The sequence below is a fragment of the Erinaceus europaeus genome, chromosome 14 (assembly GCF_950295315.1).
Source record: "Erinaceus europaeus chromosome 14, mEriEur2.1, whole genome shotgun sequence".
In the NCBI taxonomy this organism is placed as follows: domain Eukaryota; kingdom Metazoa; phylum Chordata; class Mammalia; order Eulipotyphla; family Erinaceidae; genus Erinaceus; species Erinaceus europaeus.
The window spans coordinates 53110043-53137226 of NC_080175.1; the positions used below are offsets into that span (position 1 = coordinate 53110043).

General features: G+C 39.5%; 1 protein-coding gene across 1 annotated transcript in view; it reads right to left on the minus strand.

Annotated features, from left to right (window-relative positions):
• Positions 1-17296: 17296 nt before the first annotated feature.
• Positions 17297-27184, minus strand: part of BCHE (butyrylcholinesterase) — a 78013-nt gene continuing 68125 nt past the window's right edge. Inside the window, 1 exon segment of the mRNA XM_007523643.3 lies at positions 17297-17686. Coding sequence (XP_007523705.2) covers positions 17562-17686 — 125 coding nt within the window. The 3' untranslated portion in view covers positions 17297-17561.

Genomic DNA, 27184 nt, shown 5'->3' on the forward strand with positions numbered 1-27184 from the left:
TGTCCTCCTGTGCTCAACCCCTCTTTAGAGAGAGAGACTTACCTGGAGAGACTCATCTCATAGGTTTAAGCGCAGCCTGCTCAACCATCTCTTCACAGTATCTCTACATCTTTTCTATCTTTCTATCTAGTAATTGCATAAGATGTACAAAGTCTATAAAAGACTATCATGGGGCAGAAACCTTTTGGGCATAAGCCTAAATGACATAACAAAATAGGAAGGGACACGAAGGGGAGAAGTAAAAGTCAGTGTGGTGTGAAGGGAAGGATTGGTGTGTAAAGGAACATTCCCTGTTTGGGTGGGGAAAAGGGCAAGGGTACATAATGAGGGGGAGGCGGGAGGCATGACCCACCAAACAGAGGGGCTATTTGGCATTGTATAGTCCTCAAGGCAACAGTCTGTAAAGTCTATGAATTACTCAGGATCAGTCTATGAAAACCCAGCAGCGTGAAGGGAAATAAGCTGCTTCAAAATTGTGTAAAATGTATATAGGGTATGTCAGAAAGTCCGATACAAGTCTCAGTCCGAAGTAGATGGCTAGGGGAGGAATTGGCAGGGGATGCAACACTGCATGAGGGAGGTCAGCCGCTGGAATGTTGCTCTTTTGTAGATAGCTAGCTGGAACTGCCAACACGTAACAAGCAGGTCAGAAGCAGGAACGGTAACCAGGCATGAAGAAAGTTCTGTCCTTGGAATTCGTGTATCAGGTTCTTCAGATCACGTTGAGTGACATCTAGGGTTTCGGGGGGTGTGCCACGGTAGTCGTGTCATCTAGTGAGTGACGTCAGGGTGTGCAGGGGTTCAGATGGTTTTTCCGGGATTCCTGTGAAAGAAACACAAACAATCTGCTTCTCGTGGTTAATTTGAACTGGTAACAAGTTATAGGTTTGTTATAGTTGATACCTCGATGATTATAATTGGTTTAGAATCTCTTTATGATTTATTAAAAGGTCATCTAATGTTACCTCCTGTAGCAGCCTCTACCGCAGGATCTTGAGACCAATTTTAGCTAAAATATGTATTTTAAACAGACTCAAATTGCTTAGAGAGTTAACGCATATTCGTGACAATGATTTTAACGTTTACAGTGCCAGATTGATGCCAGATCTGTTGTGGATTAATTTCCACAAGACAGTTTACAGGGCACCTTTGGGGGCCCTTCAAAGGTGTCCTGTATATAAAATTTATATAGTTTAGTTTTGGGAATGAATAGTCACGTTGAACATTTAGACTTTTACCTAAATAGTAAGTTACCTTAACAATTAATTTTTACCTTGTCTGGTAAAAGTGTAGCTGTAGGGTTACACTTCTGACCGTTAAGTTAGTGCTACCAAACTTGAGACATACCCATAAACATTTAGTTATAACAAACTGGAGGAAAAAGAACTTTTGTTATAAAAACACATTATTTAAAAACAATTTTAAATCTGTCATTAGTCACACAGTTTAAGACTAAACACGTACATATATACCAAAACTATATATAAAATTCAAAAGAGGGAGAAAGAAAAAAAAATTTGGAATGTTTCTGGACGTCTCCAGAAACTTTGGCTGCGTCCAGCATTTTTATATAAGGCCAATAACCTTTTAGAGTACTCCAAGCAGATGGGTCACGCAAAAAAAAGAAAAAAAAATTTTGTCATTTAACACACTCACTCACAAAAACAACTGGCCAGTTATAACATAAGACATACAGGGAAAGGGTAGGAGAAAGGTCTCTGTGAGCCAGACCTTGCAGGTTCTGCCATGTCGTATTACGGGTCCTGGGATGTATCCTGCATCTGGTCTTCTTGTAGTATTTCTTGTTCTTCAGGAATAACAGCGCCATCCTGCGGGTATTGTCGGACATGGCGGGCAGGAACCCAGACAGGTTTAGAGAAATTTTGAGGGAAAATGCATGTGAAACCCCTTCCCATGGTCAATAATGGGTCAGGCCCTTTCCAAACTTTATTGAGTGGGTCTCTCCATTTCACCTTAATAGATGGGAGGGTAGATGGTGTTTGCCAGTGAAGAATAATAGGGGGCAAGGCTGAGTTATTGTAAATATTAAAGAGATTTAACGTAGTTAAGGCTTTTGCTAGCTGGATATTGGGGGGATATGTTCCTCCTTTATCTTTATTTAGTTGAGCCTTCAGTGTTTTATGGGCCCTTTCGACAATGCCTTGTCCCTGTTGATTGTAGGGAATGCCCGTAGTATGAGTAATATTCCAGAGGGAACAAAAATCTTTAAATTGTTTGCTTGAAAACATAGGTGCATTGTCTGTTTTCAAAAGTAATGGGACCCCCATAACGGCAAAACAGGAGAGCATACGGCTTACAAGCTTTTTAGCACTTTCTCCTGTCTGAGCTGTAGCCCACATAAATTTAGAAAAGGTATCAATTGAGACAAACACATATTTGTGTTTGCCAAAGTTTGGTATGTGGGTGACATCAATTTGCCAAATAGCATTAGCTTTTAAAACTCGGGGGTTAACCCCAAGAGTCTGGATAGCAGGTGTCTTTATGAGATTTGCACAAGAAGAGCATGTAGCAAGGATATGTTTTAACTGTGGTACAGGAACATCAGGGAATCGATCTTGAAGGCCTTTAAGATTAACATGGGTTAGAGAGTGAAAATTAGCAGGATCAGAGACAGAGACTGGGAAAGTTCCTGTGGAGGCAAGGCAGTCAACTTCGGCATTCCCTTCGGACAGGGAACCAGGAAGAGGGCTGTGGGAACGAAGGTGTTGAATATACAGTGGTTGGGTTCGAGAACAGAGCATAGAGGCGATTTGAATCAAGAGAGGGGAAAGTGGGTTGTCATCAATTTTCACATACGAACGAGCAAGCCATGGAAGTAAGTTAACAGTATACACACTGTCAGAAAAAAGGTTGAAGGATTCTGGTACAGCTTTTAGTGCAAGAAAAACAGCATAAAGTTCTTTGTACTGAGGGGAATTATCAGGAAGCTCAGTAAAGAGAGGTTTAGGAGATTGTTTGTCTGGGTAATATATAAGGGCAGCAGCTCCCCTTTTTCCGACATCAGTAAAGATTGTAGGAGCAGAGGGAATGGGATCCCGAGAGAAAAGTTTAGGTGCTAGTAGAGGCAGAAGAGGTAAAGAAGCTATCAATTTATTAGAAGGAAAATGGTTATCTATTTGTCCTGGAAACCCCACAAAGCTTATGGCAAAGTGGGAATGATGGTGTATAAGCCACTCTGTATCTGTGAGAGAAAAGGGCAGAATGATTAAATCTGGTTCTTTCCCTAAGACCTGCACAGACCTATTTCTCCCTTGGCGAACCATGAATGCTAACGCATCTATCTCAGTGAGGAGTCTTGGAGCTCCTCCTACTGGCGTGTGAAGCCATTCGAGAACCCCATGGTCTTGCCACAGTGCCCCTACTACTGTGGGGGTGGAGTTGAAGATTAGAAGGTTTATCGGAGAGGAGGGGCAGAATCGAACAAGGTGCATGTCCTGGAGGGCCTGTTTAACCCTTTCCAGTGCCAAGGAGGCCTCAGGAGTTAACTTACGTTTTGAAGAGGGCTGTTTGTTTCCTTTCAACAGGTCAAACAGTGGTTGGAGGCAGCTTGTGGGCAGATAGAGATATTGCCTAAGCCAATTTAAATTTCCTAGAAAACTTTGTAAAGAAGCAAGAGTAAGGTTAGAAGGGAAGGTAACATTAGGTTTTAAGGGACGAATTTGCGTTAGAGAAATCTCTGAACCTAGGAAGGATATTGGAGGGATTAGCTGTATCTTCTCAGGGGCTACATTAAGGCCGCTTTTCTTTAATGCAGGAATGAGAAAATCACGTAAGGCATAGAGATCTGTATCTGATTTTCCCCATATTAAAATATCATCTGTATAATGAAAAATATTAAGGCCCTTATGAATATATGGGACAAGGGCAGATTTAACAGCCTCCTGACAAATTGTAGGACTATTGACCATACCCTGGGGCAGCACCACCCATTCAAATCTATCAGCGGGGCTGGCATTATTAATAGACGGAACAGAGAAGGCAAAACGTTTACAATCTCGCGGATGCAAGGGGATAGAGAAAAAGCAATCTTGTATATCAATAGCTATGATTGGAATTCCCGTGGGAATTGCAGAAGCAAGAGGCAAACCCCTTTGGGGGGAGCCCCAGACCTGCATGGTTTTATTTACTGCACGGAGATCTTGAAGGAGGCGCCATTTTCCTGAGCGCTTTTTAATCACAAAGACAGGAGTATTCCATGGGCTTCGAGAATAACGAATGTGTCCCAAGGACAACTGCTCTCGGACGAGCTCTTTTAAAATTTTTAGCTTATCCCTAGGTAAAGGCCACTGTTCCACCCAGACAGGCTCATTAGAAAGCCAGCTTAAGCGGGGTGTTTGGCTACGAACAGTGGCATTTAGTATTGGGGGTGCTGAATAGACCTGGTATCGCGGGAATGAGTTTTACGCTCTGCAGAGGCGTCTGTGGATATCCTAACATTAAGACATTCCAGAAGATCCCTGCCCAGTAAGTTGGTGCTAATATTAGCTACCAAAGGGCGGAAGTGTCCGGTAGAACCTTCTGGGTCTTCCCACATAAGCAAGTCTCGTGTGCAAAATGCTCTTGTCATCCCTCCTATTCCATGTAAACTGGGTCCAGGGATGAGTTCCCAATCTTGGGGAACCTCTTCTTGCCTTAAAATCGTCTTTGCTGCCCCCGTGTCAATCAAAAATTTAAAAGGAATATTGCCAATCTTTACTGTCATAGAAGGGTGACCTTGTTCTAAAACAGGAGTGGTCCACAAAATCTCAGGCCCCGAATTTGTACCATTCAGGGGCGAACCATCTTTATGAAATTGGGACCAACAATCTCTCTTCCAATGAAACCCCTTACGACATTTTGGACAAACAGTACGTGGTCTCTGGCTCCCTGACTGAAAGCGGGGTTGCTCTGGCTGGAGGCGTGGTTTCCCTGACTGGAGGCGTGGTCGCAACTTATCAGGACATTGGTTACGCCAATGTCCTTGGTGACCACACTGAAAGCAGGCCCCGTTTTGCTTACGTGGGGCAACTGCATAGACCTGCGTCATAGCGGGTGTCCCATAATTGCCTGATGTAAGTTCCTGTGTCGCTAGAATCCAATTATCTGAGTGTAGGTGTTTAAGATTAAGGCATACCTGACGGAATTGTTGTGTCATGCCTTCCCAGACAATAGAGCGCAGGAGTAGTGTGCGGACGTCAGGATTATAAACCTTTCTCTCTAAGCTTCTCTTCACCCTTGAGATGAAGCTCGCCAATGACTCATCAGAGCCTTGGTGAAAAGAGTTAATGGGAGCTGATGGATCTACATCAGGTGTGGTCACCCTTTCCCATGCTTGTGTTGCACAGATGCGTACATGTTCAAAATAACCAGTTGGAAACCTGGCTTCTGCCTGCTGAGCTCCAGATTCATAAGCTCCTGCTCCAAACAAAGCATCAGAATTCCATTCTATCTGTTTGTTACTATTTTCCTGTGATTGCCTAGAGCACTCATCGTGGAAACATGCCTGCCACTGAAGATAGAGAGGGTCTGGGAGTGCAGCACGAGCCAGTTCTTTCCAGTCTTGTGGTGTATTTAAATGCTGGTAAAAGCTTCTCAAAACGGACTTGGTCCATGGAGAGTGCATACCGTCCTCCCTGACTGCTTGCCTGAGCGTTCCAAGTTCTTTAGAGGAATATGGCTGCCACGGCTGAGGGTTTTGTTTAGAAGGGGCCAAGTTTACCGGGAATGTGTGGATTTGGTCCGGTGGTACGGGAGAGGGAGCTACAGAAGTGGAAAGTTCAGTAGAAACTGCTGTAGTGGCTGCAGGGGAGACTAAACGCATATCTACGGGGACGGAGCTCCCGGGGTGGACTGCACATGGTTTAAAATCCTTAAATGCTGAAAAAATATCCTTTAGCTCTCATATCTCAGCCACTAGGTCCCTTAATAGTGATGTATCAGCAGGGGGCGGGGTCAGAGACGAAGAAGCCTCAGGCGGATCTGAAACCGTGGCAGCAGGGGCCGGGGGCGGGGTCAGGAAAACGGAAGCTGCAGTCGGAGCTGAAACCGGGATGGCAGGGGCAGGGGCAGGGTTCAGGAACGCAGAAGCCTCAGGCGGAGCTGAAACGGAAGCTGAAACCGGGACGGAAGGGGCGGGGTTCAGGAACGCAGGCGGACCTGAAACCGGAATGGAAGGGGCGGGGTTCAGGAACCCAGGCTGAGCTGAAACCGGAACGGCGGAAGGGGATGGGGTCAGAGGAGGAGCGTCCGAACACGTGTGCGTGTCTGTGGGAACGGAATTCTTGGGTTTAGCCGCTGATCGCTTAGGATGTCTAAGTCTTTAGCACATGTGATTTAACTCTCGTACCTCAGCCTCAAGGTCACTTATCCTTATGGCATACCATGTTTTACATATCTTGAAAGTGGCTACCACAGTTAAAAAAATCCAAGGAGTAGCGAAAATTAAACCTTTTATGACAACGGGAATCTGTCCCAGGTCAAGAGATAATGACTGGGACACCTCCTCATAAAACGAGAAATTTCCCATGGTGGAGGGAAATGCGGGGCCACAGAAGTGGGCGGATGCCACTTACCTGTGTCTGGGTGGTTTCGGAGACCTCAGGCCGGGCGTGGTGTGGGTACGGAACACGATGGGCACCAGATGTTGTTGAGGTGGTCTGGTGTCGGGCTGCACCGCGGAGAAGAGAGCGGACGTCCAGAGCAAAGGGGTACACAGATCGTTATTATAGGATGGGGGGGGGAGGTTTGGTTCAGACCACGTGGAGCCAGTCAGCAATGGCCGACCACGGGGGGAGAGCAGGGAGCGAGACCTCAGAGAGGGAGAGCCGAGAGCCCAGAGAGAGCGAGGGGAGGGGTGAGGGGGCTTTTTATTGGGCGACAACCAGGGGTGACATGTAGGGCCAGGATTGGTTGAAAGGGGGCACTCTAGGATTTAGCGAGGCATAGAAAAACCTGGGGGTGGAGACTGCATCAGAATAAGTCCTCAGCAACACTAATAGTGGGCTCAAATTGTTAATACATTTCTAATACTGACTTGTTCTTTGAAATATTAAATCACCTATAAGCTTAAACTAGGGAGAACAGAAGCAAGTGATTACATTACTTTATAAACTGTAGCTATATGTAAAAAGCATTAAAGGACATAAATTATGATGACATCTTGCATGACACAGCAAATCCTAACAATTGGATTTTCAAAGTTAATCAATTGCCAAATAATTGGTTTATAGCAATAACTACCTATTGCCTTCTTAAGTCCAAAGACAACAAGAACCCTCCCTATTCTCTACAAAACCCATATTTCTCCCAGTCCTGGAACCTCTGGGGTGGGGCTCACTTTCCTGCATGATTCTCTCAATACCAAATGTTACTGAATCTGCTGATCTCAGCCTAATCAATGCAACTAATACTACCTCCTCATGTTTCACTTCAGTCTATGACCAAAGATGTCAGACATTAAATGTCAACCCTTGAGGTTCATTACTCTGGTGAGACTTTTCCTAGCTCATAGGACTCCTTAATTTCATTTCAGGTGGTATACTTCCTAACTAAGCCTCAAAACCTAAATATAGACTATGAGACAGAGCATATGTACACATTTATCCATAAATTAGGGGAAAATATATACTATAAAGTAAAAGTGCATGCTAGTTTACACTGAGTTAATAAGTTCAGAAAGGAACTAGAACGACCTAAAAAAGAAACCATAAAATACTAATCAGATAGTTTCTACTTAGACCTAGATACACTCCTCACCTACTTATTTCACTTTCCTCAGTCACTCCAAAGCTAACCTTTTCAGACAAAGTAAGGACTACAAAATCTGAATAAGGGTAAGAGATTTGCATTCTTTAATGATTACTCCTAAGTCACTACCAGGCCACCCCATCATCTGGGGCCCTAGATAAGGAGTCCTGGGATTCCCATATAGATATGATGGGCCTAGACCTCTAATAGATCCCTCTCTCTACTGTCATTGGTCATCTCCATCAGGAACAACACAATGGACCCCTTTGTTGACCCCTATTGGACTTTGCCCTTAATGTGGATCAATAATGGTATGGATGGTTATATTCTCTGAAGGGAGATTGGGCAACATACTCTACCACTCAAGGATGATGGTTCCTAAAATTAGTGCAGCCTAGAATGTTCCTAGCCATGACCACAAAATGTGAGCTCAGACCTACAGGAATGCAGAGGGATCCCAGATTAAATCAATAGTGTTTACTTATATACTTTTCACATGTTTTGGAGCTACTCTCTTGCTTAATCCAGCTTTCTAGTCCTTTTTCCAATTATGATACCATCTCCCCAGATAATAACTTAGGTATACCTGCAGCTCTCAGGCTCAGGCAAAAACTAGTAAAGTCACAGGCCACTTGGGATATACTTAAAATAGACCTACTAGTTTTTTTGTTTGTTTGTTTGTTTGTTTTTCCAAAATGGAAACCCCAAATCACATCTATAATATTCTTGCCTTTATGTTCCAGATTAATCAACAATTTGTTCTGCTTTATATCTTAACTCTTCTTCAGCCACCAGGCTTCAGATGCTACCATGATGCCAACCTGACTTCCCTGGGCAGAAAGCCCCACTAGTGTGTCCTGGAGCCCCATCTCCCCAAAGTCCTGTCCCACTAGGGAAAGACAGAGACAGGCTGTGTGGATAGAGCTGCCAATGTCCATTTTCAGAGGAGCAACTACAGAAGCCAGACATTGCACCTTCTGCACCCCATAATGACCCTGGGTCCACACTCCCAAAGGGACAATGACTAGGAAAGCTGGGAGTCGGGTGGTAGCACAGCAGGTTAAGCGCACATAGCATGAAACACAGGGACCAGTATAAGGATCCCAGTTCGAGCCCACTGCTCCCCATCTAAAGGGGAGTCACTTCACAGGCAGTGAAGCACAACTGCAGGTGTCTTTTCCTCCCCTTCTCTATCTTCCCCTCCTCTCTCCATTTCTCTCTGTCCTATCTAACAATGACAACATCAATAACAACAACAATAATTACAACAACAATAAAAAACAAGGGCAACAAAAGTGAAAATATATAAATATAAAAAAATTAAAGAATAGGAAAGCTTTCAAGGGAGAGGATGGGGTTCTTGTGGTGAGAATTGTGTGGAATTGTACCCCTCTTATCGTATGCTCTTGTCAATGTCAATACAAATAAATATTAAAAGAAGAAAAAAACAATTCTTCTTTCTTACATTATATTTCAGTGTTTATTACTTTCTCCTTACAAACATTAGTTTCATTTTTGAATTATTCTTCTTCATCACTTCAGGTTCCATTTATAGCTAAGTACAAGACTTTATTCCTTTTATTATCTATGTATTCCACTGAAAACCTCTGTATATCTCTACATGCATCTCTGTGTATCTCTATTTCTAAGTCATAGACTTGTTTATCCAGGTATTAGTTAAAGGCATACAAATGTTTATGTGAAATTATAAACAAAAAGATTCTGTCAAGATAGGGATTGCATATAACTTCTCAAATTAGTATTTCCATTTTTTTTTCTGATGGATGTCAATAGTAATCTGGGTCATATGGTATTTCTATTTTTCAGTTTATAGGTGCCCCGGCCTGTGGGGTTATCGACGGAAACCTAGGGTAGGGGGCGAGAGAATGGAGGGGACAAGAGACACGAAGAACGAGAGCAAGACAGGTTTCTGATCAAGCTCTGAAAATTTTATTTTGCAGCCACATTTTAAGCACACACCATGAGGAAGTTCTGCTAAGGTAGTGGGGGGAGGGAGGTGGGTGAGCAACTTTCCAAACAGTTAGATGGCAATCGCAGTTACAATGATCAGAATGTCCGTTCACAGGTTATGTGAGAGACTTAGCTAAGGTTTTGGCTCCCAGCATGTCCTCCCTTTTTACAATTTAAGTGAGGCGGCAATTGAGGGTAAATCTAGGAATCTTATCAAGAGATAAGCAGGCATTAACCAGAGGGGGGAAGTATTGACCTGATTTCTCCCACGGGGTAAATATCAAACTGATCTTCCCGCATCTTACACGGCTCTTGGTGTCTTTTTCGGGAGGGGAGGAAGAGCCACTATTTCTAAGGTGAGGAAAACTCACGGCGAAGAGTTCTAATGACTGACACCAACCTCCATGCAAATCAGGTTTGCTTCACGGGGGACTCAGAGGCGGACTATAGGGTCCTCCCCCTGCAGTGCTTTGCCTTGCACCCCTTACCGGTGCCCATGCCACGCCAAGGCTGGCGTGCATAAGTCTGAGTTTTATGCAGCTCCTAAAAGAGGTGTGTCACCCTCAGGTTCAGCCAAGCCTCTGTCAGCCAAATCAAGTCTGTGGTAATATATTTGTAAGGGTTTCGATGCCAAGGAGTCAATTTGTTGTTTTATAAAGCCAATAATCTTATTAAAAATAAAGTGTCCCAAGGTAATCATTAACAAAAGACTAATCAGGGGTCTCATAAGGGGCATCAAAGTGTCCTAGCATGGCACCAGCAAGTCTAAGGGAAGCAGTCAGTGGATGTGGTGTCCAGGGGAAGAAACAGCACGTCTGGTCCTCTGGTCGTCGTCGGCACCAACTGATGAAGTTTTTCTTCTTCATAAAGGGTCAGCTGTGGAACAAGAAAAACTAGGAGGCAAGGACCAGGTAGAGAAGAATTGATATGAAAATATAGGGTGGTGTTGTACCAAAACACAGAGGAGGTGCATACACATTAGAAGTCAAGGTGAGGTTCCTTGAACATGAGGAATATTGGGAGAAAAGTGAGCAGTCAATAAACATGTAAGGATGAAGTCAGCAGTGGTAGGTCAGCAGAAAGAGAAGACTTGGATAGGCTGGTGAGCTTAGGTGGAGTATATGTTGCCATGGCATCCTTTGTGGTAAGGACTTGCCAACAGGGACTGTGGATTTTGCAAGATCAATAATGTCATCCACCATAATAAAAGGAAAACAAACATGGACATCAGTTTTGAAAAAAAGAAAAAGAAGAAATATGTCTCTATGGCTGGGAGAGTGGGTGGCTTTGTCAATGAGATATAATAAATAGACAATTCAAATTTTTGTAAATATTAAAAAGGTTTAGTATAATTACTTCATTGACTCTTTAGCCAACTGAATATTGGGGGGTACATTCCCCTTCTTTATTTATTTTTTGAGCTTTTAATGTTCTAAAGGAAACAAAAATACATGGATTGGATGTCTATTGAAGCAAAACAGAGCATATGACTCCTAAGGTTTTTGAGCTTTTTCTTGTTTGAGCTCTATCCCACATAAATTTAGAAAAAGTACCAATTGAGAAAAAAAAATGTTTTTGTTTACTAAACATGGGCAGGTGAATTACATCAATCTGCCAGAGAGCATTGGCTTTTATCAATGGGTATTAATCTTAAATGTCTGAATAGCAGGATCTTAATTAAACAATGCAGGAGCCAGTAAAGTGCCCTCACTATGGCAGGTCAAGCGTTAAAATTTTAAGAGGCTTGTAAAAAAAAAAATTTAGGATATGAGTGACTTTAGGAGTCATCACACACCCATAAATAAAAAATGAAAAATGTTTAGTTTTAAATCTTACCATATGAGCAGTAGTTCTTCATGTGCAGATGTACCTATAATTATTTACTTAGGGAGAGAACTTGTACCAAGTTAATTGATGATCTAATGGTTAGAATTGGCTTACGTTCTTTTATATGATTTTAGAAGGATCTTTATTAAAATATACCAGTATGTTATAGAAAGTCAATACCTAATGTGTTGACATGATAAAATGTTTACCATTTTTTAGCATTATTTTAAACTGATTAGACAGTTTAAGCACACTATTATAACTTAGTTTACTAAGATCTTTACTCATCACAAGGCTATCATGAGTAAGCATAGATACAAAACTCTTAATAGATTTTGCTCTTTAGAACTCTAATATGGCAACTTAAAAGGCTAAAATAAAACCTCATAGCTTAATTGTTCAAAGTACTAATTTTGTTAAATCAGGATTTGCCAGAACAAATCTGTCAGACAGAAGCACCATGTATTACCTTAATTTATCAAGAATAAACCTCTGACAGTGTCTTAAAACAAGCCAGATAATTTTTTGCTCTCTAAAAGAACTGATTAAAGTTTGACATGTAGAATATGTACTCTCAAAAGCCAATTATTTGATAATTTTTGTAGTTTTTCTAAATAGGGGAGTTATCTCAGTAACAACTTTATTAGAAGGAGTAAGTCACTGTAAAAGCAAAAGTAACTAACTCATGAGTAAGATTTAAAAATCTCTTAACAATTTTTAAAATAAAAGTTTTAACCGGAACATTTTTGTCTATATCAGACATAAAACTCTCTTAACTTTTTACCTAGTCTCTCATGTTTTAATATCTAGAGTTCTTTTTCAGGGAAACCAGGGGCATACTTCTTGAATAAAATGTAAAAAGGTTAGCTAAAACATCTATACAGCTCTACATTAGGCCACCCCATATTTATTTGATGTTTTATTTGGAAAAAAATTTTTTTTAATTTATTTTTGTTTACATATCTTATTTAAATTAAACCTCATTTATCAGAGCAAAAGCCTCTGGCGTTAGATAATTAACATAACCATTGTGTTATCTTTTACTAACCCAAGCCAGTTTTGCCTGTTTAGTTGAGAAAGTATTTTAAAAACTTTTTTTTTTTTTGAAATCACTTAAACAATTTTAAGTAAAATGTTAAACTTTGTTTGTTAGGATCTTTGCTATCACAAAGCTATCACACCCTTAGGGCAGCTATGAACAAGGGTGGGTACACAACTTAATTGATCTTTCACTTTGATTTGGATGGGTAACTTAAAAAGCTAAGATAAACCTCATAGCTGAAATGTTCAAAATAAATTTTTACTGTTAACATTTCTTTTAGATGACCATTTTACTCTAAATAATTTTGTTGAATCACATTTTCCAAATGAAAAATTTTTATCAGGCCAGGAATACCACATTAAACCCTTTTTTCCTGGCAAGGCCACTGCTCTACACTGACTGGGCCACTAGAAAGCCATTTCAAGCATGGAATTAACAAATTAACAAACAGTGGCAGTGGGTATTGGGGTGCTGGTAATATTTACAATTATCACAAGAGGGAGAGAGACTGCAGAGGTATTTTACCATGCCTAGATATCTCAGAAAATCTTTTAACTAATGAACTGATGCTGATATTAGCTATCAGAAGGACGAAACTGTCCTATATTTTACTCTGGTAAAGGTGTGCCAACTTTATGAGTCAGGATCTTTAACACCACATTTAGCTTAACTGAATCTTATTTAAAACTTAAAACAACCTTTAGTTACTTAGGGGTTAACACACATTAATGGAAATAAGACTAGCACACAGACTTACAACAGACATTCTTGGTGAAAAGAAATATTTCCCTTTGAAAAACCGCTTTGTATTTTGGATTCTTAACTCCATCCTCTATACCCCCCCCCACCAGGAGGGGCCTTTGTGGCTTAGGGGAATGATTGACTGAATTTTTTGCCAATCTGTGGAGCAGTAGCTCTGTGCCATGATTGGCTGCACGGACAGAACAGGTGGGCTTAGTTTACCGCGCAGAGAAAAATCTTTGAAATTCTTTTTTCTGGGCTAAGGTACATTTTTAGAGTTTTAAAGAAACAAATCATTAAATTTCTATCAAAAGTGTGTACTGGTTCTCTGATTAATAGTTTTTAAGTTAGAGCTCTGGTGGTAGCCAGAGGGAAAACCTGGATTTTTTTTTTTTTTTTTGCTGGCTAGTTTTAAGATAATGCCAAATCAAGAGCCCACAGTTCTTTAACTAATTGTAAATGGTCTCGTTCTTCTTCTACTATTTTTCTAAGGGAAGCTGTTTTTTGTGCTAGTTGAGTTTTAGCCTTGGTGGTGTCGGCCAAGTCGAGGACCACAGCACAAAACGGAGGGGTGGTGGCATAGGGAGGCGGTCTGGACAAAGAAGAGCAAAGGGGTGGCCAGTCAGGACTATGATATTTGGCCATCTCTTCATCAAGGGATAAGGCCTCTTCAGGAGAAAAACTATCATCAGGCCCATCTTTGGCGGGGGGTCTTAAGGTTGTCAAAGAGGGGTAAATCTTAAGAGGAGGAGACTTAGCAGGAGCCTCAGGGATAGGGTCTCCTGAATCAGGCATGGGAATAGAGACAGACTCACAAACAGAAGGTTATCTCTTAAACAGTTTCCTACTCTGGCCCATCTTTTTTCATCAGTAGTCCCTTCTAAGGGAAACTATGGACAAACATCATTCACAAAATCGAAAAACTTTTTGAGATCCTTTTTCTTAACCCTTGTTCCTCATGTCTTGAGGGACTCTTTGAGGCCCCTAAGAAATAAATCATGCTTGCTCAATGTTTGTCCCATAATTTTGTCGCTCTTTCTTACCTTAAAACGGATCAATCTCACAGACGGGTAAATCTGCGGTGATCACCACACGGATCTTCACTCACTCTGGGCTAAAGCGGCGATCCTATGCGAACCTTCACTCACTCCTTCTCTGAAGTGGTGGTCCTATGCTCTTGGTCGACCATCAGGGAGCGACGTTCTCTGGGACCCCAGACACAAAAAGGTCCCATGTCGGGCGCCAGGTGCCCTGGCCTGCGGGGTTATCGACGGAAACCTAGGGTAGGGGGCGAGAGACACGAAGAACGAGAGCAAGACAGGTTTCTGATCAAGCTCTGAAAATTTTATTTTGCAGCCACATTTTAAGCACACACCATGAGGAAGTTCTGCTAAGGTAGTGGGGGGAGGGAGGTGGGTGAGCAACTTTCCAAACAGTTAGATGGTAATCACAGTTACAATGATCGGAATGTCCGTTCACAGGTTATGTGAGAGACTTAGCTAAGGTTTTGGCTCCCGGCATATAGGAAAACATCTACCACTTTCTATGGTTGCTGTTTTTCGTTACTCTTTCACTAATATTGTACAAGATCGTGTTCCTTTATCCCTGACCTCATAACACGTGCTATCTCCACTCTTAGACAGATATCATTCATGCAGATGTAAAATGATGGCTTCTTTTGGCTTTGATTTGAATGCCCCTAGTAGTAAATCAAGTTTTTTTTTCCCTTTTATCATTTTATTAAGGGGTTAATGGTTTATAGTAGTTATTGACACATGGGTACCTTCTTTCATCTCCCTGTGGTAGGTGTCTGCAGAATACTCTCTCCCCCAACTTAGATTCTTTCCCACCATCATGCACCAGGATGTCAAATCCAAGCTACTCCCCACTCTTTTTTCCTCACCCCACTCCATTTTGTTCTCCTTCTCCTCTTTCTCCTTCCCCTTCTTTTTCTCCTTTGTATTTTCATTCTCTCTTCTGCTTACCCAAAGATTCACAATGCAATATTTCTCCTACATAGAGGAATTCAGTTAAACAGTAACTTATCTGCTCATTCGCTTAGTCAGTCCACGAGCACCATCCATACTACAGCAGTATCATACAAGTCATGCAAGAATTTCCATGCAAAGAATTGAGAGAGAACCTCACTGTGTTGAATCATTGGCAATTCCTGATTGGACATATTCCTTTACCATGCAAGTTAGTAAATGCAGCTTTGCAATATTCACATTGTAAAATAATACTTGTCTGTAGAAAGTATAGCAAATTCTCTCTTGATATCAGTTTCCCTTAATAGGGAAACTGATACTAACATTCCAACCAAGGTTTCTCTTAATCAAATGAAATGAACTTCAGACTTCTAGGCATCTAGGTTATTTATTTATTTATTTTTATCTTTATTTATTTATTAGATAGAGACAGCCAGAAGTTGAGAGGGAAGGGGGTGACAGAGAGGGAGAGAGAGATAGACACCTGCAACACTGCTTCACCACTTGTGAGGCTTCTCCCTTGCAGGTGGGGACCAGGGGTTTGAACCCGGGTCCTTGTGCACTATAACACGTGCACTTAATCAGGTGCACCACCACCAACTCCCCCCATCTAGGTTTTTTACTTTAGTTATAGGTATATTAATTTGTATATGTAAATGTTTTGGAAGAATCTTTAGTTGAATGGAAGAAAAGGAAGGAATTAAAAGAATGAGGGATGTACCTGGAGTACTTTAAGCATAAATCACTTTTAAAAAAATACTACAAAACAGAAGCAATTCTATTAGCCATATTTTCCCTCCTGGTATATTATATTATATTATATTATATTATATTATATTATATTATATTATATTATATTATATTATATTATATTATATTATTATATTATGTTGAAGCTATTATAGCGGTCTTACAACTTACAAGTTCCTCAGCCTTTTATTTTAAACTTCCTTTCCTTTCCTTTCCTTTCCTTTCCTTTCCTTTCCTTTCCTTTCCTTTCCTTTCCTTTCCTTTCCTTTCCTTTCCTTTCCTTTCCTTTCCAGGGTAATTGTTGAGGCTACATACCTGCAAGATTACAGGCTCCTGAAGTCATTTTTACTTTTATTTCTTTCATTTGATAGGACAGAGACAAATTGAGAAGGGAGGGAACTAGAGAGAGGGAGAGAAAGACACCAGCAGACCACCTTCACCACTTGTGGGCCGGAGAGGGGGAAGCAGGGATTCAAACCGGGATCCTTGTGAGGGCCCTTGCCTTTCATACTGTGTGCGCTAAACCCCATGAACCACCGCAGGGCCTCCATTTTTTTTTTCTTTTTGTTTGATCTTGGATGAGAGACATAAAGAGAGAAGAAAGCCTGCCCCATTATTTGTGCCCCCCCCCCCAGCAGGTGAGAATTAAGGTCTTGAACCTGAATCCTTATGCACGATAATATGTGAATTCTACCAAGTGCAATGTCACTCAGCCCCTGATTCCCTCTTAAACTTGGGAGATGATCCCCCAGACAGAACTACCACATGCCTTACTATGTGTCAAGGCCTCGGTTTGATCACAGGCACCACACAGGAACACCATGAATAAAGCAAATGAACTGCAGCTGTGGTGGAGCCAGCTCTGGTGAGAGTCTCTTCTCTCTCTCTAAAACCATATATTTTCTACTAGCAGGGATTTCAGCGATGATATGTATGGATAAAGCCCTAGCTTCATCCCCCAGCACTGCATTAAACAAACAAAAAAACTTCAGAATGCAATGAGGGTCCAATAATGTCTATGGCTGTATGAATAGAACTTATATTAGCTTCCAATTCATGAATCAATTAGAAGAAATGACATTATGGACTAATAGCCTATAGTAGTTCAAAACCAAATTCATTTTTTAAAAGGTACTGTTAATGCAAATACATACACAAAGGTAAATTTTAAAAGACAGGCAATTCCTGGGGTGGGAGTGGGAAATCTGAAAGTGATTCAGAAAGGAGACAGTTTGGAACTACAAAATGTTTTAATGTGCATATAATTAATTGCCATTTATTTTAACTGTGAAATTTAATTAAACGTCTTCTAGCCACGTAGGCTTTGAAATGCTAGATAGAATGCTAAGTGAAAGATGTGAGAAATTGATATTATTCCTTCTGACATTTTTGTTTCAGCTATATAATAGCTTTCTTTATAGGCATGTAAGAGATCTACTGATATTTTTGTACTGACCTACAGAAAATGAACATTCTATAAAGGGTAAATCTATTAATTAGAGACCCACACAGCTTTCTTTCCTACTAGTGTAATAGTTCAATTGATTTTTCCAATCCATCATGTAATTGTTCCAGAGATGGAATCCGGCTTTCCACTCTTGTTCTGCTTCATTGATATTTCCTATGAAACATGAAATAAGTTGTATTAATCTAAATTTAAATCTGCTTACAGTAATTGAAAAATAATTTTGTTTTCAGATGCCATTATCTTCAAGTAAATCACAGAGCAATTTCTATTCTTAATTATTTACTGTCAACATCTCTAGTTACCAAAAAAAAAAAAACTTTTAACATAATTCTAGATGTTATACAAAAATTCAAACAATATGTGCAGGTAGTATAGCAAATGGAGAAAACTGAAGAAATCAAATTAAAATTGAATTTAAATATTGTATGATCAAATTATATTGCATTACATTTTTAAAGATATGTAATGTAAGTACTACTTTCTGTATCCCCAAAGAGAAAAACTCCATAACACTTATTTGCATATAATTACAATCATAGTGTTATTTCTGATAAAAAATGTTTATATGTGCATATTTATTAATGCACAAATGCAGACTTATATTTGGTATTCTAAAAAATATCTTACACTCAAAATATACAAATACATTTTAATTGCAAAAATACCTAATCAGTGAAAATAGGTTATTATGATGATGATTATGTAAAGGTAGTTTGTCAGTTGATTTGCAAGTTATAAGGATGCCTATAGCAATTTTTGTTTTTCAGTACTCTGCAAAGGGCAGGCACATCTTACAGTGAGAAGTCTTTATATCAGAAATAATGTGAGATAATAAACAAACAAAAAAAGGAATTTTGTACTTTGAGAGCCGTGAAAGTCTGATTTATTTGAAGGAGTGTTAAAGGACCTACAGTGAAGTTTGGAATCAATAAGGCTCTGAAGTCACAACCTTTTAATTTTATATTTATATTGGGCACGGAAAGGCTAGCAGATAATATAAATGGTTTACGTCTATCACTGGAATACATTTGAAGTACTCTTAGATTTTAAAAGTTTTAGATGTAGAGCTATACTCATTCAGTGGAAAACACATGTTGAAGTTATCTCAACTATCCTGAAAATATGGACTGGCATATTTTTCATACATATTTTTTCAATTAGGGGTGTTTCAAATTAGCTGTTATTTTGAAACATTGATTTGGAGATTATTCACGTGATTTCACACTGTGCTTAATACATATGGGAAAATCCCATCTTTTCATATGTTTTATTTGTACTATTAACAGTGAGAAATATTTGGTGACTTATTTTTAGTTTATAGGAAAATCAGTGTTTAAAATATCTGTGCAGGCATGGGGACCAGGTGGTGACAGACTGGGATCAGCACTGGACTGATCATGCATAAGTACCTGGGCTCAAGTCCTGGTTCCCTACCTGCAGAGAGAAAACTTCACAAGTGATGAAACAGGTCTGCAGGTCTCTCTCTCTCTCTCTCTTTTCTCTCCCTCTCTACCTGGTCCCCTTCCCAATTTTCCCCTGTCCTATCCAATTAAAAAAAAAATAGAAAGAAAAAAAAGAAGAAAGAAAAAAAATGGCCATCAAGAGCAGTGGATTCATAGTGCAGAGCCCCAGTGGTAACCATGGCGGCAAATTAATTTAAAATCTGTACAGTCATTAAAATGTTCTCCACAGTTTATTAGTAATTTAAGGGTATATTTGGGCCTAGAATGAGAATGCTTATAATGTTTGAATACTATACTATTTGAATACTAGCCAAGTACTTGAGGGTTTATACAAAAAATGTTCCATTTTTATAAACAAACATCTTTCAAAATACCAAAAAAATACAACTTTTGTGAATAACAGAATTCTGCTAGAGTCAAAAAAATATGTGTAGAAGATATTAAATAGCACACCACATAATCTAGTCATATAATCTCTTCATGATAGTCTAAAATGTTACTTCACACAAATTAATAACTGAACAGTGAAGAAATAACAAGTGCCTTGAGTTTAAACAGTCAGACCATGAGGGGCCAGGCAGCTGCACACCTGGTTAAGCACACACATTACAACGCACAGGGCCCAGGTTCAAGCCCCTCGTCCCGACTTGCAGGAGGAAAGCTTCACTGGAGGTGAAACAGGTCTGCAGATATCTTTCTGTCTTCCTATATCCCCCTCCTCTCTCAATTTCTCTCAGTCTCTATCCAACAATAAATATACTATATTTAAAAAATAAAGAACCAGACCATGAATTGTATTACTCAGAGAAGTCTATTCTTGTTCATAGAATAACATATCTGGTAATTCAAATAATCATCATAAGAATCATAACACATATACCTAAATGTGTGTGAGGATCTTCTACAAGCTAGTGAAATATTTTACTTTTTACTGTGTAAATGTTCTGGAGAACAGAGTGCCATTTTTTTTCTGGAACTACTGAACACTGACTAAGACTATTAGTTTTATGCCAACTATTATTTTCTAATAAGATACATTAGAAACAAATAGGTCATAAAGATAATAAATATTCTTAGTCCTATGGCATTGGTCAAAACCTAAATTAGAAGCTTTTCCTTCCTTCCATCATTCTATCTCTTCACATGTCATAAATCTACTCACAACCATTTTTTTAAAATTATTATTAGTATTAGCAATATTAGTGATGAAACCATGTGACTTATTGTGCTGAAAATCACAAATAAAAATAAAGAGGCTTCAATTTATTAAGCAAATTTAACTTGTTTAAAATTTGAGGGTGAAAAGGCAACTGTAGTAAACAATGTACTTCCTTCAAAATAAGTTAAAAATGCTTACTTCCTGAAATAGAATCACAGTACTTAAATATATTTAATGTATATTTTATTTTTAAATGTAATTAATTTATTCACTAATTTATTGGATAGAGACAGAAAGATATCTAGGGGGAAGAAAGACATAAAAAGAGGTTTAGAAAGAGATATCCACAGCACTGCTTCACTGCTCATGAAACATCCCCCCTGCAGGTTGGTGTCAGGGGCTCGAACTCAGGTCCTTGTGCATTATAACACATGCACTCAACCAAGTGTGCCACCACCTAGCCACAAGATGCACATTGTTAATGGAATTACTAATTGTTAAGAACTTCAACACATATTCTGCATGAATTAAAAGTCACTGAAGAAGAATAATCTTATTATAAATTTTTCTTCATGGGGGCTGAGAGATGACACACTCAGTAGAGCACATACATTACCAGATGCAAGCACCTGGCCTTCACTTTCATGAAGTGAAGCAGTGCTTCTGGTGTTTGTTTGTTTGTTGATTAATCTTTATTTATTGGATAGAGACAGCCATAAATCAAGAGGGAAGGGGGTTACAGAGATGGAGAGAGATGGGAAGACACCTGCAACATTGCTTCACTACTTGCAAAGCTTCCCTCCCTGCAGGTGGGGACTAGGGGGTTAAAATCCAGGTCTTCATAACATGTGTGCTCTTCCAGGTGCACCACCTGGCCCCCCTTCAGGTGTTTCTCTCTCCTTCTCTATTTTTCCTTCCTCTCTCACATTCCCTCTTTTATCAAATAAAACATATAAATATGAAACAATAATATAGCAAATAAAATAAAATGTCTCTTCAAATATTCAGTGGGAATAAGGTATCCTCCACAAGTACTGAGGCTACCAACAATACCCATCGTTCTCCATGCACAAATACTCCTTGTGAGAAGAAAAAGCATTCTGAGTGACTGAGAAAACAAAATAGGTATGCAAAAGAGAAGATGAAGGTGGAAAATTGTCAAGCATCACATATCAAATACTGATCAGTCTCATCAAGTATTAGAAGGGTGCCTCCTTCAAGTAGTTTAATACTTAATGCCCTCTGCTAATTTGGTTTAGAAGAAAAAAACGTTAGCTTATTTATAAACAATTTTTAAACCATAAATATTTCTATTCACCTCATAAATTCTTCAGTTGTCATGCTTTGTGGTTTTGGACAAAACAAAATGAAAGATAATCACATTACATGATGTATTTATCAATGTGATGACATAACAGTAAGTACTGATTGATCTTTCTTTACATTTGTTCTATTACCAGCAGAATACATGCTGTTTGACAAATAGCCTCCTTTAAAATATTTAATTATACTGAACTTAAAAATGCATATTGGTCTGGGAGGTGGCACAGTAGATAGTTTTGGACTCTCAAGTATGAAGTCCTGAGTTCAATCCCCCACAGTACATGTACCAGAGTGATGTTCTGGTTCTCTTTCTCTCTTTTCTCCAATTTTTATCATTAATAAAGACACATAAAAAAGAAAAGGTATGATAGTTTACTCCTTGATTAAATATACTCCTGATAAGTCAGTGTTACTACAATTAGAAAAACAAAATGGACTAAGGAGACAGCATAATGGTTATGCAAAAATACTTTCATATCTGAGGCCCTGAGGCTCCAAATTCAATCCACAGCACCACCATAATCCAGCAGTGTTCTAAACTCTCTCTCCCTCCCTCACTCTCTCTCTCTTTCTCTCTCTACCACTCTCCCTCCTCTCCCAATTTCTCTCTGTCCTATTCAGTGAAATGGGGAAAAAAATTGACTGCTAGGAGCAGTGGATTTATAGTGTTAGCACCAAGCCCCAGCGACAACCCTAGAGGCAAAATAAATAAATTTAGAAAAAAAAACACTATTTGTAAAATAAATTACTAGAGAAAATATGTAAAAGAGCAAAAGTAAGGAACCTGGGAAGGTTGTGCAACTTGGACTTTCAAGTATGAGCCCAAACATTCCAACTTCCAGGGAGATGATCTGGTCTCTATATCTTTTTCTGTCTCTGTCTTTCTCTCTCCAACAAATAAAATAAATGTTAAGGAGTGTATTATGGAAGGATGTGAACTTGTATCCATTTGACAATTGTCTGGTAAACAAAGTCTTATTATTTCCAGAATCAAGCATAGCAAATGAACAACAGTAAATATGAAGTTCAAATATAAATAAATTAAAAAGAATGATGCCATGTGAACAGCAGATGATTTTGGTATATATCTGAGAATGTAGCTTATCTAGTTAATGTAGCTTATCTAGCATACCTGAGAAATTGGGTATGGTTCATGTAGAGGAGTTGTGCTCTGGTTTCTCTTTTACTCAACTCTGTCTACTATAAGATAATTAAATTCATCAATCTTATATAGTAAAATAATATGCAGATACTTCAAACATTTTGATGATCTCAGTTCACTTTGTCATCCCCAGCAAAAAATAGATTACGAAGAAATAAAGATACCAGGGACCTCCACATGGCATGCAGTTAGAAAGGATTTAGTCAATTGGAAGTTGAGAGCTGGCTGCTCCGGTGCTGCAGGTGTCAAGGCATATGTTCTAGGTTGGCAGAAGAGCACCAGTTGGGAAGCTCCTTGGCATTCGAGAAAGCTGAGGTGTTGTGGTGTCTATGAATTTAAAAAGCAGACTGGTGAAATCTCACACACATGCAAGATTCAGGCTTAGAAGGGAAGGTGGTGGTACACCTGGCTGAGTCGACAAGGTACCACACAGGAGCATCCAAGGTCAAGTTCTGGTTATTACCTGCAGGGGGTGGGTGGGGGGAATCTTCAGGAGCAGTGGAGCAGTGTTGCAGGTTTCTCTTTCTTTCTCTCTCTCTCTCTCCCTCTCCCCTCTTTTTCCACACTTTCTCCCCCGCCTCTCTCTCTCTCTCTCTCTCTCTCTCTCTCTCTGATATATAAATAAATAGATAAGCAAATAAACAAATAAATCAGTCCAGCTGACCACCAAACATAGTGGCTATGCAGGCAGTTGGACCACCAAACCCAACTGATAACCTTACGGGGGGTGGAGACTCAGACTTTGTAAAGAAAAAAAAATAATTTAACTTTAAAGATATGTATTTATTGGCCTGATAAAACATTTCTAACATTTTCCTTTATTAACATTTTCTCCTCCAAAACTCATTACATTTAAACTTGTAAGATAAATGTGTATAATCTATTTTTAGGAAAAAAAAACTTTTATATGATATTTCCAGATGGTCAAATGAACATAGTTGTGTAAGATTTTAAAATTCTAAACATTTGAAAATTTATGGGACTGAATGGTGGCGCAACTGGTTAAGTACATGTTACAGTGTACAAGGACCCAGGTTTGAGCCCTCAGTCCCAACCTGCAGGGGGAAAGTTTCACAATTGGTGAAGCAGAATTGCAAGTGTCTCTCTGACTCTCTTACTCTCTGTCATTCCCTTCCCTATCTGTCCCTATCCAATAAACAAATAAAGATAATAAAAAACTTAAAAGAAAAGAAAAATTTATAACATGTCTATGGGAAACCAGGTAATAAAAATCCACCCCCCAAAAAAATTTCTATGTCACAGGGTAAAATAAATGTTCAATTTTAGAAAATAGAGTAAATCAAGAGGGAGAAAAGATATATGCATTAATGAGGGGTGTTTCCACATTTGTATTCAGAGGCAGGTTTTAGAGTAAAAAAAAATATTGCTGATACTAAAAAATGTAACTTTGAATATATATTTATTCCTCATACTGTTATTCTTTTCATATGTTGGAACTGTATGACTGCATTACTTCTGGATAGTTTATTTTTACATTATTATTATTATTTTATTTCTACCAGGGTTATCACCAGGTCTCAGGGCCTGCATGGCAGACTTTTTTTTTTTTTTCTGTTCTCTGTTCTTTTTCTTCCTTTCTTTCTTTTTTTTTTTTTTTAAGCGAGACAAAGAAATCCAGAGGAAGTAGAGAGGGAAATAAAGAGACACCTGTGGCTTTGCTCTACTGATTGTGAAGCTTACCAACTGCAGTTGGGGAACAGTAGTTTGAACCCAGATTCTTGTGTAAGCTGATGTGTGCAGTCAGTCAATTGAGCCACTGTCTGGCCACCCTGGAATGTTATTTCACTCAGATGATGGATTTATAGACAGAAGGAAGTGGCACCACCACATTAGAGCTTGCACTGGGTGCCATGTCAAATTCCCATATAGTATAGAGACTTGAAATCTGGGCCATGTACATGACAATGTACACGTCTTACCAGGTGAACTATCCAAGTTCAAGTCTTCAGCTTGGAGAAGCAGATCTGCAGGTGTCTCTCTTTCTTTCTCCCTCTCTGTCTCCCCTTCCTCTCTCAACCCTTCTCTGTCCTATCCAGTGAAACAAAAAAAAAAAAATGGCCACCAGGAGCAGTGGATTCATAGTGCAGGCACCAAGCCCTAGTGATAATCCTGGAGGCGAATAATAATAATAATGGTGATAATAATAATAATAATAATAATAATAATAATAATAATAATTTTGCTTAGATTGTAGCTTTTCTTCACTTGCTTTGTATTTTCATGAGAGTAAGTGATATTAAGTAATATCATGTTATTTCAGTTTGTAAATACTGTGTATTTTAGATACCATATTTATGCTGTATATATTTACATTTTGTCTGTCTTTCTCTTGTGATATTTATATATGTTCAGTGTGTGTGTGTGATTTTTTGAATGAGCATTGAGGCTTTATTCTTCTGCAATTCTAATTATATCGGGTCAATTTAAGGAGGGAGGGAGAGAGTGGGGGGAAAAGGGGCTGGAGAAATAGAAGGAGCAGGAAAGATACAGCAATATTATGGTCCACCATCACAATACTACCTATCTCTGAGTAAAAGCTCAGTATACCAAGATAGATGACATACTACTGGAGGTTTTGTGTAGTTGAGTGGCTTTCCATTATAAAAAAATAATAATAATAAAAAAGACTCAAGTGGAGGAGACAGTACAATGGTTATGCACAATACCAGTCTACAGTCACCATAATGTAGGGCTCCTTTTTCCTACTGCTTGTATGCCAGTATCTTCTCCCCACTGAAACCCAGGAGGTGGTGCAGTGGATAATGTGCTGGACTCTCAAGCAGGAGGACCTAGGTTCAAGCTCTGGTAACACATGGGCCAGAGTGATGCTCATGTTCCCTCTCATAAATAAATAAATAAATGTCAAGGAAAGGGGGCAAAAAAAAAAAAAACTTTGCCCTACAGTTTTGCTTCTCATTGAGTATATGGGGTTAAAATGACTGGGAATTAATTCAGATTTTCCAGTTCTTCCAAAGTATGTGAAGAGGTGCTGGGGGGTGGTGTGTGTCTCATTATATTTTAGAAATGTGGCACAAAAGAACTAATTATCCCCATAGAAAAACATTTATTTATTTATTTATTTATTTATTTATTTATTTTTTGTATTTGTTTATATATTTATTTTATTGTTACTAGGGTTATCACTGGGGCTTGGTGCCAGCGCTATAAACCCACTGTTCCCAGAAGCTGCTTTTTACTTTCTTAAAAAAAAAAAAAATATATATATATATATATATATATATATATATATATATATTCCCTTTTGTTGTCCTTGTTGTTTTATTGTTGTTGTTGATGATGTTGCCATTGTTAGATAGGACAGAGAGAAATGAAGAGAGGAGGGAAGACATAAATGGGGAGAGAAAGACACCTGTGAAGCGACTCCCCTGCATGTGGGGAGCCGGGGGCTTGAACCGGGATCCTTACTTCTGGTCCTTGCGCTTTGCACCTCGTGCACTTAACCTGCTGCACTACTGTCCAACTCCGGAAGCCGATTTTTTTTTTTTTCTGTTTTATTTGATAAGGTAGAGTGAATAGGGGAGATATAAAGGAAGAGAGACAGACACCTGCAGACCTATTTCACCGCTCCCAAGCACCATCCCTGCAGTGGGGATTGGGGGCTTGAACCAAGGTTCTTGTGCTGCCACATCTGGTCTCTTTACTACTGAGCCTGGAGCGCAGGAGAGGGTGCATGCGCCTCTCTGCTTGGCGGGTTGGTAGGGCCCAGGACTGAGTGCACACGGCTGACCTGACCATGAAGTGTGATGCACCCCTGGAAAGGAAGGTAGGCTAAGAAAAGGATGAGGAGGAAGAGGGGGTTGGGACCCCGCCCAAGAGGACAGGAACCCCACAACACAACCACCATCCCAGGCCCCCAAAAACTACCGCACACCTACCTACAATCCTAAAGCTGCTGATGAAAGCAGGAATTAATTCTGCCTCCCAGAGTGAGACTGAGGCATGACCTACAGTATACTCTCTGTGCAGCCATGGGACTTCATGTTTTGAGAGCCTCTTGTCACAACTCGGCACAGCTTTGTTTGAGTACTTGTTTCGATGACTCAGAATGCATTGGTCTTATGTCCCTAAGCCACCCTGAAAAATGACCACTATGGGTCTGGGGAGATAGCATAAAGATTCTTTGATGCCTGAGGCTGTTAGGTTTCAGGTTCAACCCACAGTACCACCATCAGCCAGAGCTGAGCAGTGCTCTGATCTTTCTGTATCTCTCATTCATTAAAAAATAATGAAAAAAATAAATATTAAAAAAAAATATCCACTATCCTGTGGGATAATTTAAATTTAGAAAACCCAGTATATGTCATTTATTCTGTCTTTCTCCAAAACTAGAATGCCACTTAGTTTGTTGTACATGTACTGCTTTTGACATGCAGATCTGATTGTTTTATAGTTAACAAGGCACTTCAAGATGAAAAAAAAAAATAGTAGGGTAAGCTTTGAAATGATGTGGGTCAAAATTCTAGCTCAGCCATTTACCATATTAGTGACAAAGAAAAATAACT